Raw genomic sequence first — 17,702 nt, 5'->3', positions numbered from 1 at the left:
TGCAAGTAAATTTGGTTAGCATAGAAAAACTGTGCTTGAGGAAATATTGCGTCCAAACTGTACACATAATCATTCCCTTAAAGGCATTGGACACTATTGGTAATTACTCAAAATAATTATTAGCATAAACCGTACTTGGTTAACGAGTAATGGGGAGAGGTTGGTAGTACAAAACATTGTGAGAAACGGCTCCCTCTGAAGTGGCGAAGAAGTAATTTTCCACGAATTTGATTTTGAGACCTCAGATTTAGAATTTGTGGTCTGGAAATCAACCATCTGAAAGCACACAACTTCGTGTGACAAGGTGTTTTTTCTTCCATTGTTATCTCGCAAGTTTGACAACCGATTGAGCCTAAATTTTCACAGGTTTGTTATTTTATGCATGTTGAGATACACCAAGTAAGAAGACTGGTCTTTGACAATTACCATTGTGTCCAGTGTCTTTAAAGAGTGTAAAGTACTACTCTGAAGTGCCTGTAAAATTTGTCAAATTATTTTTAAGATTCCGTCCTCCTGTAAATATGAAGTGCCTGAAAATAAATGTCCTATTGAAGTGTCAAAAAGAGAAGCGTTTACGTTTAAACTTTACCGAGTTGGTTTCTTGTTTGATTTTTATATTTGTTGTGTGACTAGCAACCACCGAGTTCTAAACAGATGAACAAAGTAACACATGTACTCTCATTACAACCTAAACCATGTTGACAACTTTTGATAGTCCCTATAAATGAAAAGAAAGATCTTTATCACTCCGAAAAAAATTACTCGTTTCTACGACTTGTAATTAGAAATTGGTCTGAACAATACGACCCTTGACAAGTCGTTAGCACATCCTGCTGTTCATGGAACATTCACAGTGGAATTATCGTATATGCAGTGGTCGTAGGTAGCGCATGGCAAGGTCCGTCAGCAGCTCTAATGACTAACTCACACACATACTGGGATTGAGGGTGTGTACCGTCCCCGTAGCTACACAGCGAATATCAATTACCGACTTGATTTCAAGACTACCCTTGATAGTACATTGTACCACGCAACTCATACAAGCAGCCACTGCCAGAAACACTTGAAGGCAAACCTTATAGACGATGCAACCTCTGACGTCACTCGAAAACCATAACATGATTGGCACGCATACCGACGGGCAAAACCTTTGTGTTTTGGCAGCCAGCTAGAAAGTGTATGCAATCTTACCATGACTACCTGCTTTTTGCCCGGCGAAACATGACGTATACAGTGTTTTGTCAACAGAGGGCGGTTTGAATGTAAACATGCGTCACATCGTCTACATATACAAAATGTACCGTGTTCTCAAACCTACATGTACACATTACACACACACAACCCATGGCTTTATATGTCTACAGTGCGAAGCAAATAAGTAATTTAGTCAAGTGTTTTGCTCAATGACGCAAATTCTGAGGGGAAGGGGGTCCCTATACACCACTTCTTAGGGAATGTGACTTGATGACTCATAGATACTGGACACTATTGGTAATTGTCAAAGACCAATCTTCTCATCTCAACTTAAGCACAAAATAACAAACCTGTGAAAATTTGAACTCAATTGGTCGTCGAAGTCGCAAGATAATTATGGAAGAAAAACACCCTTGTCACACTAAGTTATGTGCTTTCAGATGCTTGATTTCTTAAAATCAAATTCGTGGAAAATTCCTTTTTTCTCGAAAACTACGTCACTTTAGAGGGAGCCGTTTCTCACAATGTTTTATACTATTAACCTCTCCCCAATACTCGTCACCAAGTAAGGTTTTATGCTAATAATTATTTTGAGTTATTACCAGTAGTGTCCACTGCCTTTAAACAAAATGTGGAAAAAGTAAAACACAGACAAATTTAACAGATTTTCATTTAAAGATCTCAGCTTCTCTTTATTTCACTTCCCGCTTAAAAAAGGACCGATATATTCGAAGGCTGGAATAAAAATGATGATTCATTCAGCCAAGGCTAATATTTCAAAAGAAAAGCCCTAACAAAACCTGGACTGAATTTCTTCAAAGCCTTCTGGTTCTAACAAAGTATTGAACAAGTCAAACTTTAAAATAATATAAACTCCTAATAAATTTCTCTTTGTATATCATAAAATATTTCAAACAATAAGTATTCACAATCACAGCAACTCAAAACGATGTTATTTTTTTACAACCTGACAAAAAATGCTTGCAAATTTTTAAGGACGGATAAACCATGAAAGACATCGTATTGGAGGGATGTCGCAATTTCTCTCTGGTAAAGGAGCACTTCTATGGGGAAAATGTAAAACTGTATTGGAACTTTGCAAACGGCACCTCAGCAAAAACACCTGCAGGATCCTACTTCATAATGTTGTTAGGCAGAAAAATACTGCTTGGCAAATTTCTTTGCTAACCGACAAAATGAGTGGGGCACCAGTTGGAATAATGTAAACTTTATGGAATTTTGGCTGATAACCCGTTTCTAGTGTGCAATGTTTTTCTGTGCTAAGCAAGTTTCTAAGCTTACAGGCTTTATGAAATTAGCCCAGGGCATTTGCTTTGGATGCTGTTTGGGCCTGATAGTCTATTTCTTCTTTGCAAACCTCATCACAGCGTGGGATTTGGGATGCCCCTGGAAGCCGCCCTGGAACTCAACAATTTGTGGCTCGGAGACAACATCAGCAGAGGGCTTGGACTCTTGCATTATGGGTGAGCGGATGCCCTTTGCGGAGCGACGACCACTTGGCTGTGAACAAATATCACACAAAAGTTTTAAAAACTGTCACTGCGCACAAACTTTGTTATTTCAAATATAATTTCAAAAAGTTATAACACAAACCTCATGATGTTTTCGTCCAGCCTTCTCGGTTCTGTGGCCATTGGGCTCCGCCCTCTCCATTATAATCTGGTAACCACTGCCACCATCACAAGTCCTTGGCCTCTCCTCACCAATTGCCTCAAGATTGTCACTAGAGGGCGCTATTCCAAACCCCCGCATCTGAAGCGCGAGCTGCTGCACCTGGACGAACTTATTGGTGCTCTGTGGCGAAATGACCCGATCCGAGTACAGGTCGTCGTCGTAGAGATTATTTTTCGGGCTTCGTGATTGGCTGGTTTGCTTGGAGCTGTTCCGTCGCAGCTGCTGGCCTTTCATTGCATGGTTCCCTGCAGATATGGTAACCCTGCCTGGAGTTTGTGGTCTGTTGGGGAATGGATTGACGGTTGTGTACACGGTCTCATCCGTCTTGGTGGATTGGTATTTCTGCATGCTGTCTGCAGCATGGCGGGAACTATTATTGTTGGGGGATAACACTTTATATCGAGCGTTACTCTCAGAGGATCCCGGCCGAGACGGGGACCGGCTAAACTGTTGATTATTGCTCAAACTGGAGCGAGATGTATGCCCTTCTCCGTGTAGTGGCGCGGAACTAATCGACGTGACACTCCGCTGACCTGCTGACTTTACCCTGTTTGACCCTTGACCTCTTTCTACTTGTCTCTTCTGCTCGTGAGAATGGCGTCTCATTCTCAACGACCCAACGTCTTCCGTCGGAGTTTCCCTTGACGTTTTCGGCTTCCGAATTTCCTTCCAAAGTTCTGAATCGGTATCCGTTTCACTGGTTCCATTCTTAAGGGGATGAGCAGACAACAAATCACCCTTTTCAGCAACGACTGGAGATATTGCACCGTGACCTCCCGACCCTTCTAAACCCTCCTCCCCATCAACCTTGTTCTCATACAGCATCATCTCTGCATTGTTGTTACTATTCGAAGCCTGGGTTTGACCGATCAACCCGGCTTTCTTTAAACTGGCGACGCTCATTCTGAAGTCAGTCTGAAGCTCCGCTGGCGACTCCGCCCTCTTCGTCTTAACCCCGCCCTTTGATGGTGATTGAGATACGCCCTTCCCATGTTCCGCCTTGCTGGTAACCACAGACTTCGAGTAAAAGTTCTGAGCCTTCTTGAAGTGGTGGGAGCTTTTGGTGTTACGCTGCTGGAGCGAAGTGTCCGTTATCGGTGTAGCTTCTGTTGAGCAACGATGGGGTTTTGATTGCGGGGTTATGTGTTTCCTTTCGTCTGGTTTAGACTGTAGAGAGGAAACTGGTGTCGGGACGTAGTACTGCCGGGCCTCTTTTTCGCCCTAAAATGAAAACAAAAAAAGAGTAAAGTACATCAATAAAATGTTTTCTATCATCGACATATGCTTGATAATCACTCTTAAATTAATGGCTATAAAATCTTTTGGTTAGAAGCATACAGCAGCTTTTGATAGTATAAAACCTTTTAAAAAAATATTTCATTTTTCGTTCTTAAAGCCATTATACACTTTCGGGACAGAAAAAAAAAAAAAAAAGTTCACAGATTTACAAATAATTTACAGGGTTTACAGAAGGATATGGTAAAAGCTTTCTCTTGAAATATTATTCCATGAAATGCTTTACTTTTTAAGAAGTCGAACCTAATGTATAATGTTATGTTAAGTGTGCATGTCTCACCAAACATTTATTTGGGTCGACCTAGAGTCGCTCCTGTCTGAACCGGGTGTAAGAGACACGAATGTCTTCTTGATGTTTAACAACGTAATCGTCAACTTAATTGCAGAGAACATGTGTAAGAATCTGACCTTTGACCCTTTGTTTACATCTTTGATTGCCACTGCGTTGTCTTCACCGGGTACTGCGTTCTCAGAGTTGCCTTGGGGAGAGTAAACACTGTACCGAGGGAAAACAAACAACAACAAAAACAGCCTCAGTTATTCTGAAAATACGTGCTATTAGTATGGGATCCTTAAACAAGCAGGCCCAAATTCACAAGCACAAATACTTGCTAAACACAGAAAACTCTCGCTTAGCAAAAATACAAGTACCAGTCGGAATAATGACATTTACCATTGCAGTGTCTGGTATCCAAACCATTTCTTGCTAAGCAAATGAATTTGCAGAGCATTTTTTTCTTCTAAACATGTAAACAGCTTCATGAAATTGAGCCCTGGGCGCAATTTCACAGCTCTGCTAACCGCCCAATTCTGCGCTTATGATCTTCATTCTCCACTGACTGTGCTATTGCCAAATTTCTGCACGAGCTGTGTGACCGAAGAATGCCTAGTAATCATGGAGTACGCATCACACTAAATCTGCTGTTCCGTACTAGTGGTTATACAACTTAACATGCTTAAAGGCAGTGGACACTATTGGTGATTACTCAAAATATTTATTAGCATAAAACCTCACTTGGTAACGAGTAATGGGGAGCCGTTGATGGTATAAAACATTGTGAGAAACGGCTCCCTCTGAAGTTTTCGAGAAAGAAGCTATTTTCAAAGTTGATTTTGAGACCTAAGATTTAGAATTTTAGTTCTCGAAATCAAGCATCTGAAAGCACACAACTTCAAGTGACAAGGGTGTTTTTTCTTTCATTATTATCTCGCAACTTCGACGACCGATTGAGCTCATATTTTCACAGGTTTGTTATTTTATGCATAATGTTGAGATACACCAAGTCAGAAGACTGGTCTTTGACAATTACCAATAGTGTCCAGTGTCTTTAATGAACAAAAACTATTATTTTCTTAAGGGTGTTTTGGGAGTGCCAATGTTGTGACAGGCAATCTGATTGGTGTAATTGGTAAGACGCTGTTCTAGAATTGCAAAGGTCCCACTCGAGTAATGTGATTTTTTGTCACTGAACTTGGAAAAGTACTGAGAAAACAGTGCTTACACACATCGGTATATATGGGAAAAAAAAAAAATAATAATGTGATTGTTAGTAACTGCAAAACGGTTAAAAATCTAAAACAAAAGAAATGATTAAATTCAAACAGAAAGAGGATTAAACAAATCAAACAAAGAGAATAAAAACCAACGACAGCTCAGGCTGAATAAAATGGGAACTCGAAAGAAACACAAAAGTCAAAATACAAATTGCAACAAATCGAGTTCTCAGTAAGCCTGGGCGACAAATGCGTAGTAGAAGTGTCGTGGCCGAGCGTTTAAGAGCACCAAATTCAAACTCTGGTGTTCATGATCAGCAGAGTGTGGGTTCGAATCCCAAGCCGTGACAGTGTCCTGTAGCAAGACACTTTACCATTGCTTCGTCCTTCTACATAACTTTGTGTTTAATCAAATAACAACAAAGAACTCCGAATCCGCATCAACAACACCATCATGCTATTTAGTATTTGCTGAAGATGTGGGTTGGGATCATGCAAATTAGTAGGAAAGGCAAAAACAATCTCAGATTTATGAATGTGTTTGCATCAACTTCAAACTCATGCTAACTACTACACATGCACAAAATCCATATTTGGTGATGGTGGGAGGGGTCATGCAAATTAGTAGGCGGATCACAAAGCAGGGATTTATGAATGAGTTTTGCATCAACTTCAAACTCATGCTAACTACTACACATGCACAGAATCCATATTTGGTGATGTGGGAGGGTTCATGCAAATTAGTAGGCGGAGAAAAACCTCTGATTGGTGACTGAGTTTATGAATGTGTAATGAGGGAACTGAAACAAGATTACAGGTGAAGTTGTGTGTTTGATGTTAGGTGTCACATGATGTTATCACATGACGTGTCACATGATCATTACCTAGACCCTCTACCCGTCTCCGAGAGGAGACTAGAGGCGCTGGAGGAGATGGCATTCTGAGGGGTGGGATCTACAGCGCCGTCCAGTGTGCCTGTCGTAATGATGGGTGGGGAATGGTAAGAGATGGGATCTAATTTAATCTTGATCATACGTCTGACATGAGATTTGGAAGTGCGAAACACATTTGGAAGTCATAAATGGAAGTTGCTTAAACAATGATATGATTATGAAGTCGCTTGTATAGTTTAAATTTGTTACATTCTTTAATTTATAAATATATACCACAAGGGAAACTGACTGGGTTAATTTTTAAATGTATCGTAATCTGGGTGTGATCCCTGGCTACACGGCAGTTAACAGCTGTATGGCTTCTGTCTGGCACCCCCAAACAAAGATATTTACAAAAAAAGAAGACTGCAAACATAGGTTTAGAAAGCTCAGTTGGCATAAAAAAATAAAAATTGTACTAACACTGCTCTGCCGCCCTCTATGGTTGAGGCAGATAAATACAAAAACAAAGCCAACACTGCATAGAATCAGAACCCTATACCCAAACCTTAAACCAAAACCCACGCTACTGTGCTCATAACGCAGATTGCAAGCGTGCAGTTTACTAGTTATGTTAACTTGAGCTATGCAACCTACAAACCTGGTCTATTATCACGGTTTAGTGAGTCTTTTGATCCTGCTACAATTCCATGAGCGAAAATATTCAAAAATTAACGAGAGAAAACAAATCTTGATCAATCGATTGTATTATGATGAGTATAATGGGTGCGTGCGATTAGCTTTCTTGGGTCGACTCGGGTGAGCCCCTGACAAGAGCTAATCGATCAATCACTCACCCTCTCGTGGTGACGTCATGCACCTAGGGCCAGCCCCAAGTGACCCGTTCCACAAGCAGCGCACTTGGGGCTGACCTAGGTCAGCCCCTGGAATGTACCGGGGCCAGACCAGGGTTGACCCGGGGAAGCTAATCGAACGCACCCATTGTATGCTGTGATTGGCATGCAGCACAAGGTGCAAAAGGTTCCACAGCATTTTAAACATTAAAAGTGTCACAATTTTTAGCTTCCCAAATGCATGGCGGCTCCGACTACGACTGTTGCTAAGGGTGTTGACTGTTGCAAAGGATGGTGCAGCGATCCAGCCCTGGCCCTAGATGTAACCACCAATTTGGACTTAGCCTTGTATAAAATGCAGCAGCCGTCTTTGTCAAAGACCCTGTTCCCAACAGCAGTGATAAATACAAGTTTTCAACTTACAAAAAGGGGTACCAGGCTTCTTTCCTTTCCAACCTCGTTTTGGCTACATTCATGTATTGTAGGAATGGGTAAAACAAATCTGCTTTCAAGCGAGTAACCCCCCCCCCCCCCCCCCCCCCCCCCCCGGAACAAAATAGTTAAAATTGTTGGAGTAGCCATCTTGTTTTCCCCCATCCTCATTATTGCAACCAAACTGAGGCTGGAGGAGAGAAATTAGTCAGGCCCCTCTACTGTAAATTGCAGCTCAGTATCTTTTAGTGCTGTCGCACATGGGGAACATGGCTATATTGACACATTGATCCGCAGCAGAAATCTAAAACCATGCATTTAGATTCATACCGGTGCAGCAAACCATTCAACCGTGCAAAAGTTAACAGAATAAAATAGCTCACCATGAGCACTGTGTCTCGAGGCGGACCTGTCGTGGCCAAGAAGACTTCCATATGAATTTCTGAAGAAAAAAAATAATTAAATAAAATTTACTTTTCTACACCTTTAAAAAAATTCATGAGCAAAGCGCCTTCTAGTTGTTCGTCCAGCCAAAGAAATTTCTGCGACCATATCAACTCCTTCCGAAGAACTTGCAGGTAACCATTTTGCTCCTGGGTGAAGGGAAGCAATTATGTTTTACTAATGTCAGGAATGCAACTGCCCATTGAAAACAAAAAAGGAAAATTTTCAAAGGCACAATGCAAATGCGGAGCGAAGCAGCCGAAATGCCACGGGACATGTTGGACATGATACCCACAATGGTACCCTAGAAAATGTTGAGGTTTATTATGCTCTTAGGTGCATTGTTAGCATGTACTAGGCTTATTTAAGTTCATGTAGTTGTACAATGTTGTTGCCAGGCTTTTTATTATAGGCTAAAAAAAAAAATTGAAACAAATATTTTTTTATATATTTTGTTTACGATTTTTTATTATTTTAGTGCCGATCTTTTTTTTTTAAACGCTGAAATCCGCGGAAACGCGGAAGAGTTGCATGCCTGTAATGTGTCTACGAAAAAAATCTAACCAACCAACCATTTAAACAAACACCTAAACTCACCCGTCATAGACTCCGAAACTTGTAGCTGAGGGACTTTTACACCCTTTACTACTGTCCAAGGATTTGCTTGAGATCCCTGTATTAAAATCAAAATATCACAACATTAAAATAAAAAAAAATTCAAACCTTGCCATTCACCATAAATTTGCATTGTGACGTACTTCATTTTCATGTAGTAAGCACCAGAGGTTAGGATTCACGTCATGGGCAAAAAAAAACTTAATCTACAAAAGGTATCAAATCCCAATGAAATTGGCCCTTACCTCTTCTCACAAAGTCAGAGTAGCTCTGTTGGCCGAGAGATCCTTCCGATTGCTCGTCAAACGGTGAGGGGTGGGTTTTGATGGGACTAGCTGAGCCTGCTCTTGCCTTCTTACCCGTCTGGGGTCTGTTCACGGACAAAAATAATTTTTAAAGGTTAGAAATGAAACAACGTTTAGGACATGTTCTAACAAAATCACTAGAATTTTTGTTTACTAGAGTGGGACTCAAACCATCAACCTCCACAATAAAGTGCTGGCACTTTAACAACAAAGATATTTACAAAATAGGGTGATCGCCAATATGATAGCTCAGTTGGTAAAGCGCCAGCACGTTATTCTGGAGGTGCCAGTCAGAAGCCATACAACCGTTAACTGCCGTGTAGCCAGGAATCACACCCAAATTACGATACAACCTGGGAAGCGGCAGCCAGGGGATCACCTTCAGGGGATGCGACTTTTTATTTCAGATATCAAATGTTATAAACCACAAGGGAAACTGACTGGGTAAATTTTAAATGACTTTTCAACGAGTTGTAAACAACTTATGAAAAGCGTGTTAGCGCCCTCGTGAGTCTTAATATCACGTACCTGGTTCTGATGTGTTGCGCAGCCTGTCTGATGTACTCGTTGAGGGGTCGTTGCTGCTGCTGCAAAGCGTTCATAGTGACCATGTGGCTGTTGAAGTTTCTGTGTTGGTAAGGGGAGAAGGCTGGTTGGGTCACTCTCTCGACAGTCGTTTGGGACTCGCCATTCCAGTTATCTAGGGATGAAAATTACAAATGAATATTCATTAAGGGATTTGCCTCTCTTAAAGCCATTGGACCCTTTCGGTACAGAAACAACAAAAAACTTCACAGATTTACAAATAACTTACAGGGTTTACAGAAGGTAGTGGTGAAAGACTTCCCTTGAAATACTATTCCATGAAATGCTTTACTTTTTGAGAAAACAGTAAAACAATATCAATTCTCGTTAGCAAGATTTATGGATTTATTTTAAACACATGTCATGACACGGCGAAACGCGCGGATACCCGGGTGGGTTTTCTCCAGACTCCGATGACCGATTGAGCCTAAATTTTCACAGGTTTGTTATTTGATATAGAAGTTGTGATACACGAAGTGTGGGCCTTGGACAATAGTGTTTACCGAAAGGGTCCAATGGCTTTAACCGTCCTACTGTCTCGACTGTTTAGGCTTTTTAGAAGCACTTCTAAAAGAGCTTCAAACATTATTACCCCTGGTCACTGGGTCATTTAATTCATTCCTGAAACCATCTCAGCTCCCTGGGGAGTATACAGCCTGTGCGACAAACCCCTGGGTGGAGAGAAGCAATGATAGTTTAGTGTCTTGTTAAGGACACAAGTATCAAGACTGGGCCTCGAACCCACACTCTGCTGGACAGAAACATCAGAGCTTAAGTCTAGTGCTCTTATTTGCTCCAAAATGACAAGCCACTACTGTCAGAGCATGTGGTTTTGATTAACGGAATCAAAGTGTGATGAAGAGGTTTTCAACTAGTCTTTTTTAAAACACAGTAAGGCCTGGTTCTCGATCATTTTACCGAGACAAACAGTAGTCTTACCTGAGAATGAGAGTCCTGCGAGCTGGTTTGCCACGTACTGCTCAGCTAGTGCCTTCTCATGGTGCGGACATAACCCATCAACATGAGCCATGGGAATCCCCGATGCCGTCAGTGAAGCGTTTCCTGCGGAATAGCGGAACGAGGGGATCTCTGTCATGCCCAACGGGTGGGTACCAGTGAAGTGCGGTGAGGATGTGGTGCAGGCACGGTGCGGGATCAGTGAAGGGCGGGGGTTTTTTTTTTCGGGGAAAGAAATGAGAATTATTGGTTTTTTGTGATGTGGACATTTTGTGGATTGAGGTGAGGGAACTTTCTTAATATTTATAAACAATAATTGCAGGGGTTTTGTAAAAATTAACAAACAAGGTGACAGTGGAGTGCAGAGGAGAAACGCATGCTTAGTAAAAACAGGCCACCAACCAAAAATCTGTACGTTTACAAATGCTGTGACTGGTGCCATGCTAAATTCTTGCTTCTTTGTAAAAGAAATTTACAAAGCAGAATTTTCTGCTAAACAGCTTTATGAAATTTGTCCCATGTCTTTAATGGCCTTAAAGACACTGGACACTATTGGTAATTGTCAAAGACCAGTCTTCTGACTTGGTGTATCTAAACATATGCATAAAATAACAAGCCTGTGAAAACTTCAGCTCAATCGGTCGTCGAAGTTGCGAGATAATAATGAAAGAAAAAACACAATTTGTGTGCTTTCAGATGTTTGATTTTGAGACCCCAAAATCTAATTATGAGGTCTTGAAACCAAATTCGTGGAAAATTACTTTTTTCTTGAAAACTACTTACTTCAGAGGGAGCCGTTTCTCACAATGTTTTATACTATCAATTGCTCCCGATTACTCGTTGCCAAGTCAGTTTTTATGCTAATAATTATTTTGAGTAGTTACCAATAGTGTCCACTGCCTTAAATGGCCTTAGGTAACCTACCTTGAGTTGCAGGCTTCAGTACCCCACTCATCAAATACGCATTGGTCAGAGCTTCCAAGTAATCCGCCTGAAAATGGCAAAAAGATATTTGTGATGGAAGTAGGATTTTCCCCATGATGCCTAGACTGGTCCCCTGTCCTTATCCATTCGGATTATCCATTCAGGTATTGGTTTACAGAACCAGCAATATCATTAGATACAACGTACACAGTCAAGTACATGCACAACCATTATAATGAACTTTATGCGTAAAAGTGTACCAGGTACATGTACATACAAATTTGACTGCAAATTGAATGAGAGAGCAACAGTACATCCGTACCTTGACTTTGGTTTAAAAGTTGGAAAAGTAGAAATACCAAAAAATTTAGAAATTTGAGAGATTAGCATTTTTTTTAAGGGGTTTAAAGTTGAGTTATTATTGAAAATACGTCGGCACATTTTATTCCAATGCTATGTTTACACCCTTTTGATGTTATTTATGAGGTAGGAAGTTGGCAGTATAAAATAAAATATACTTTTACACTTAAATTTACAAAAACAAATTCCTGTTGGTCTATTTGGCTTTTTTCTCCATACTGATATTTCTCACAATAGACCGATCCATTAGGCTCCGCCCACGACACACGTGTGAGCAAGAACACGTGGGGCTCTCCAATGCCTTTCTGCACAACTCTACCGCGCGCGCCAAGATACACCCACGCATGTCGGACCTTATTTGTCGGACCTTCGTTGCGTTGTGATTGGTCAATACGCAATGGGGCGGAGCTTAATGGATCGGTCTATTACCCTCAGGGGAAGGGTAATATTGTCTTTGGCTTTCTTACCTTCTTCAAGTTTTTATCATCACATCTTTCTTGTGCGAATACGGGCATGCCGTCACCGGTCTTGTTGACGTTGGGTTTCGTCCTACTGGCCGAGTGTAGCGTTGACCGATCGGTGTGACGATACTTCATCCGTTGGTCCTAATTAGTTAACATTAAGTAAACTTTCAATAAACAACAACCACTGATGTAGAGAATACTTGTATCTTGTGATTGAGGTAGAAGTGTGAGAGATGTTTACATATTATTTGGTTTGCAGTAACACTACATGTATGTGTATAAATAATAATTATACTCGGTTCTTATAAAGCACTTTATAACACCCCTAGGGGCGTATCCAAGCGACCAGTATTATTTCCTGCAAGGCATGTGGAGCTACGTAATACCAAGTAAGGTTTTATGCTATCAATTATTTTGAGTAATTACCAATAGTGTCCAGTGCCTTTAAGTGGCTGTATGAAATTGCAAACTTGTTTCTCATACCTTCTTTGGTGTTGGTGGTTTCTTCTCTTCTACAACCTCCTTCTCCTTTGCCTTCTCAAGACTACTCCTCTTTTTGTCTCGCTCCTTCCTTGTCTTTAACTTCTTCTTCTTACTCAGCTAACAACCACCACAGAAAAGAGGCAATTATAAAATATACAAGATAAGAAAATCGTACAAGGCGACATCGAAGAATGAACCTTAAATGAAAAACTGTTAAAATCACCCTACGAGATCAGTTCTTACATAAAAATCAGCTCAAAATGTTTACCCTGCAAGCACAAGAAGACAGACAGAGGCCTAATCAAACACTTTTTGTTCCGTAATAAAAATCTCACAAAGTTCTGTCTAGTATGAATTGTGGGTCCTTGGAAAAAAAAGGGTTGACCTATTTATTATGCATAATAGATGCAAAATTGGCATCAGGAATAAAGAATATTAATGTTTTGTTTAACCCTAACACCGACTTGCGTTAGCACTGTATACTCAGTACTTTCCCACTTGACATGGTTATTGTAAAATGGGCTATATAAGAACTAATGTTATTATTAAGGCCTAAAAGGAAAATCTCGACAGAGAATAGTATTTCTGAGCTACCTTTGGTGCGAGCGCCAGTAAGTGTACAGGAAGGCCATCATCCACGGAGCTATCTGAACCAGTTGTGCTGAAAAGAGACGAGCCATATTCAAAGTTTACTAAACCTTTGCATTGATGTCATCAAGCCGACATTATAGAGGTATAAGTTCAGTTCAGTATGAGTTTAGTTCAGTTCGTTTCCACTCAATCACGATAAACATTAGGGTACTTTATATAGGGTGCGTTCGTTTAGCTTCCCTGGGTCTACCCCGCAGTGCTCACTCGGGTGAGCCCATGACAAGAGCTAAACGAACGACCACTCACTGCTCTCGAAGTGACATCGTTTACCTGGGGCCAGCCCCCAAGTGACCCACTACACATACAGGGAACTGGGGTCAAAAGCTATTCGAGTGCATCGGGGCAGACCGGGGATGACACAGGGAAGCTAAACGAATGCACCCTATACTATGTAATGATTCTGTGGTTAAGATGCAGTACATGCAGTAGGTCTCGATGCATCGAGGGGAAAATCCTTAATTCTTCACAAAGTTACAAATTCAAACCACTTTGAGAGTTGGTAAATGACACCCCTATTAAAACAAAAAGTTGATCAACCTCCAGGGTCATACCCTTTACCTTGATTCTAGCGCTGATGAATAATCATCACTGAGGTCGACGATACCATTGGCAGGTAGGGGTGTTCCAGAGCGCTCCAGATGACGAAGGATTTGTTGCCGGAGTTTCTCCTCCAGATCGGACAGGATTTGTTCACACTAAAATTGTAAAAAAAATTGTTAAAAACAATCTTTTTTACTTAACAAACTTAACTTTGCAAAATGTTGAAATCTTGGCACTACCATGCTTATGTTATTTAATTTTTTGTAATTATCTAATCTTACATACATCTAGCCATAACATATACATGTATAATGTTTCCCAAGTTAAAAAAAAAAATCAAAAGAAGTTTGAAAACAATACTCAGTTGTAACACATACTTATAAATGAATGAAAGACATTTAAAATATTATATGCAATTTTGGATACATTCAATGTTTGACAAATTCTTAAATAAAAATTATACAGAAGTTAATACATACATAACAATAACACTTAAAAAATGCTTTAAAAATACAGAGAAAATTCACAGACATCAGCAGTAGACAACTTTACACACATCAATTTCTATCATGCCACATTAGACAACGCAAATACACATTCATATTTAGAAAAACACTCAAAAGATGTTCAAGTTACCGTTGTAATACAATATTGCAGAGAGCGATAAGATTGGAGAAAGCAAAATATTAATGTTAATAACTTCTTTAAAAACATCACATTCCTTTTTGCACCTTATGGCAGTGTCTTCTACCTCCGAAAAACTGTCTTCGTACATTTAAAGGCGATGGACACTATTGGTAATTACTTAAAATACTTATTAGCATAAAACCTAACTTGGTAACGAGAAATGGAGAGCTGTTGATAGTATAAAACATTGTGAGAAATGACTCCAACTGAAGTAACGTAGTTTTCGAGAAAGAAGTAATTTTCCACGAATTTGATTTCAAGACCTCAGATTTAGGATTTGAGGTCTCGAAATCAACCATCTAAAAGCACACAACTTCGTGTGACAAGGGTGTTTTTTTCTTGCAAAATTATCTCACAACTTTGACGACCGTTTAAGTTCAAATTTTCATGGGTTTGTTATCTTCAAATGCATATGTTGAAATACACCAAGAGAGAAGACTGGTCTTTGACCAACAGCGTCCAGTGTCTTTAACGTTATAGACACCAGGCATGGAATCTCATCTTTGAGAGGGCAAGGCCATTTCCATTTTGCCAAGGGCGCTTCCATCTGAAAATCTTAAAGTCTATGGGCAACGGAGGCCATAGCCCCAGCGACCTTTGTGTAATTCAAGGCCTTAGAGACCATTCATTTTTGTATAATCATCACAAAACGCCAAGACATTGCCAACACTGTTCATTTCTTGAATCAAACAAAAAATGTTGTGTTGTGTTTAGAAATTGGGTTACTACATCGGAAAATGTCATACCCGAAGTTTAATTTGTTGACTAAAGCAATCAGTAAATCAATCAATCAATTGTTTAATTTATAAGGCGGCCAATCAAACAGTTAATGCTCACACCAAAGGGATACTCTGCCTTAAAGAAAATATGTGTAAGTTCTAAAACTATTTTGAAAATAAAAGTAAAATTTAAATCTTACTTTGGATTCATTTGGGTCAAAGTAGTCAAGGATGGTGTCGCAGAAGTGGTACCCCATTGCCTCATAGCCGGCCGTAGAGAAATGTGAGTGACTGCCATCGGCCAATGTCGACCCACAAAATGTCGCCTGTAAACGGGTGATTGGAAAACAGTGTTAAAGGCACTAGACACTATTGGTAATTACTCAAAATAATTGTTAGCGTCAAAACTTACTTGGTAACGAGAAATGAAGAGCTGTTGATAGTATAATACATTGTGAGAAACAACTCCCTCTGAAGTAACGTAGTTTTTGAGAAAGAGGTAATTTCTCACTCAAATAATAAAAAGACCTCAGCTGAAGCCTTTTATTATGCATTGGAAAGCAAACAACGTAATACAACAAGGGTGTTTTGTTGTTTCCCATGAGGCTAAGAAAAACAACTGTCCTACGACTGTTTAGACAAGGAATTACATGGAGTTAACAGGTGTGAGTTGCCAGATGAAAAGGATGTTTTATTATCATCAATAATAATAATACCATTTATATAGCACCTTTCCCTAAGGTTACAACGCGCTCAGAGAATGACAGGAAAAAACAACAAAGGGAATGCAATAAAAAACCAAGAGGAAAACCACAACTAGCCTGCAGCATTTAGCCAAGAAAGTCCAGCGAAAAGCCAGTCTCTCTTTGACTAGAACTGCAGGCAAAGCAAGGCGAGATTGAATGATTGAAAAAAAATGTTTTCAGAGACCTTTTGAACATGGTATTAACAGAGCTAGAACTTTTGGATGAGTTTGGAAAGGAATTCCACATCCTAGGGCCGGCAACTGAAAATGCTCTGTCTCCTAATTTTCTGGTGGTTCGAGGAATATATAAAACGACTGTTTTGTCAAGGATTGACATGGAGATAACAGGTGTGAGTTGCCAGATGAAAAGGTTGTATTTATTAAATTCTTACCTCCATGGTGTAGCTGTTCATGATGCCCATCTGCCAGACAACAACTCGACCCGTCCCTTCCTTGCTCTTCTGAACTTTGAACTTACAGATGTCATAAGAGAACTAAAGTGGAGAGACAATCGCATACGAGGGTCAAAAGGTCATGTACTTGTCAATTCCCAGTGAGGAGAGACAACAAGGTCTGATAGTCAAATCCAACTTTAAGGATGAACGTTAAAATTATGGCATTTCTATAATTTGGTTGCCTCTAAAGATATTGAAAACAATTGCTTAAAATTTTGTCTGCGAGGCAGATATGAGCAGCGGATACCAGTCACAAATTTTACTTGTGACATGGTATTTTGCCCAGTAACCTTATTTGGGTAAGCATAATTTTGTTATGCATAGCTACTTGTTGTGCTGAAGGAGCTCTATGAAAATGGGCCCTGGCATTGTTGCCAATCACAAAGCCACTGTTATTCCTAGTATGGTAAGGGGTTCTTACCTTGTCCTTAGCATTTCTTCCTAGGATAACGGGGAACACTCTTTCTCGTAGCCGTCTGTTGGGGTTGTTTTTGTTATCGCATCCATAGATGAAGACGTTCTGTTTCCTGCTGTGGCCGTGAAGGTCACAGTAGATGGCGACCTCTCGCTCCTCAATCAACCTTAAGGTTAAAGGTCAATCAAGGGTCAAACACTGTTAGCCTTTCAGAATAAATAAGCTATTTGATATGATGTCATGTGGGGATGTGTCTACACAGCACAGTCACCCCTCCTACTGTCTGACCATTCAACATCATTCATTATGTTTTTGATTGATGGAAAACTGTACAGCCTGCAATAGGTATCATGGAGAATGCATCTACACAGTACACAGTCAACCCTCCTACTATCATAACCTTTAACGCCATTTGGTACTGTGGTTTTGCACAATCAACTATCAGCCAACAATATTATATCATGTGGTGAATGCATCTACACAATAAGCAGTCAACCCTCCTACTATCAGACCCTT

The 17,702-nt window shown here is 40.2% G+C and overlaps 1 protein-coding gene across 7 annotated transcripts in view; it reads right to left on the bottom strand.

Moving 5' to 3' along the window:
- Window positions 1-2,444: 2,444 nt before the first annotated feature.
- LOC117305238 (cytosolic carboxypeptidase 2-like) overlaps window positions 2,445-17,702 on the bottom strand; it is a 28,969-nt gene continuing 13,711 nt past the window's right edge. For 4 of the 7 annotated variants that reach the window (XM_033790062.1, XM_033790065.1, XM_033790066.1 and 1 more), the window contains 18 exons: window positions 17,193-17,352; window positions 16,709-16,810; window positions 15,772-15,897; window positions 14,184-14,320; window positions 13,569-13,635; window positions 12,975-13,091; window positions 12,495-12,632; window positions 11,668-11,734; window positions 10,726-10,875; window positions 9,730-9,901; window positions 9,142-9,266; window positions 8,879-8,954; window positions 8,221-8,279; window positions 7,213-7,251; window positions 6,564-6,654; window positions 4,594-4,681; window positions 2,809-4,110; window positions 2,445-2,715 (listed from right to left, as the gene is read on the bottom strand). In XM_033790062.1, coding sequence (XP_033645953.1) covers window positions 2,554-2,715; window positions 2,809-4,110; window positions 4,594-4,681; window positions 6,564-6,654; window positions 7,213-7,251; window positions 8,221-8,279; window positions 8,879-8,954; window positions 9,142-9,266; window positions 9,730-9,901; window positions 10,726-10,875; window positions 11,668-11,734; window positions 12,495-12,632; window positions 12,975-13,091; window positions 13,569-13,635; window positions 14,184-14,320; window positions 15,772-15,897; window positions 16,709-16,810; window positions 17,193-17,352 — 3,178 coding nt within the window. In that variant the 3' untranslated portion in view covers window positions 2,445-2,553. Of the gene's footprint in view, window positions 2,716-2,808; window positions 4,111-4,593; window positions 4,682-6,563; window positions 6,655-7,212; window positions 7,252-8,220; window positions 8,280-8,878; window positions 8,955-9,141; window positions 9,267-9,729; window positions 9,902-10,725; window positions 10,876-11,667; window positions 11,735-12,494; window positions 12,633-12,974; window positions 13,092-13,568; window positions 13,636-14,183; window positions 14,321-15,771; window positions 15,898-16,708; window positions 16,811-17,192; window positions 17,353-17,702 lie in introns of those variants that run through there. The other 3 variants (XM_033790063.1, XM_033790064.1, XM_033790068.1) reach the window with 3 other exon arrangements.

Source organism: Asterias rubens, chromosome 22 (genome assembly GCF_902459465.1).
Source record: "Asterias rubens chromosome 22, eAstRub1.3, whole genome shotgun sequence".
NCBI classification, from domain to species: Eukaryota; Metazoa; Echinodermata; class Asteroidea; order Forcipulatida; family Asteriidae; genus Asterias; species Asterias rubens.
Note: the sequence above shows the minus strand (reverse complement) of the source record. Positions and strands in the feature narration are given on the sequence as shown.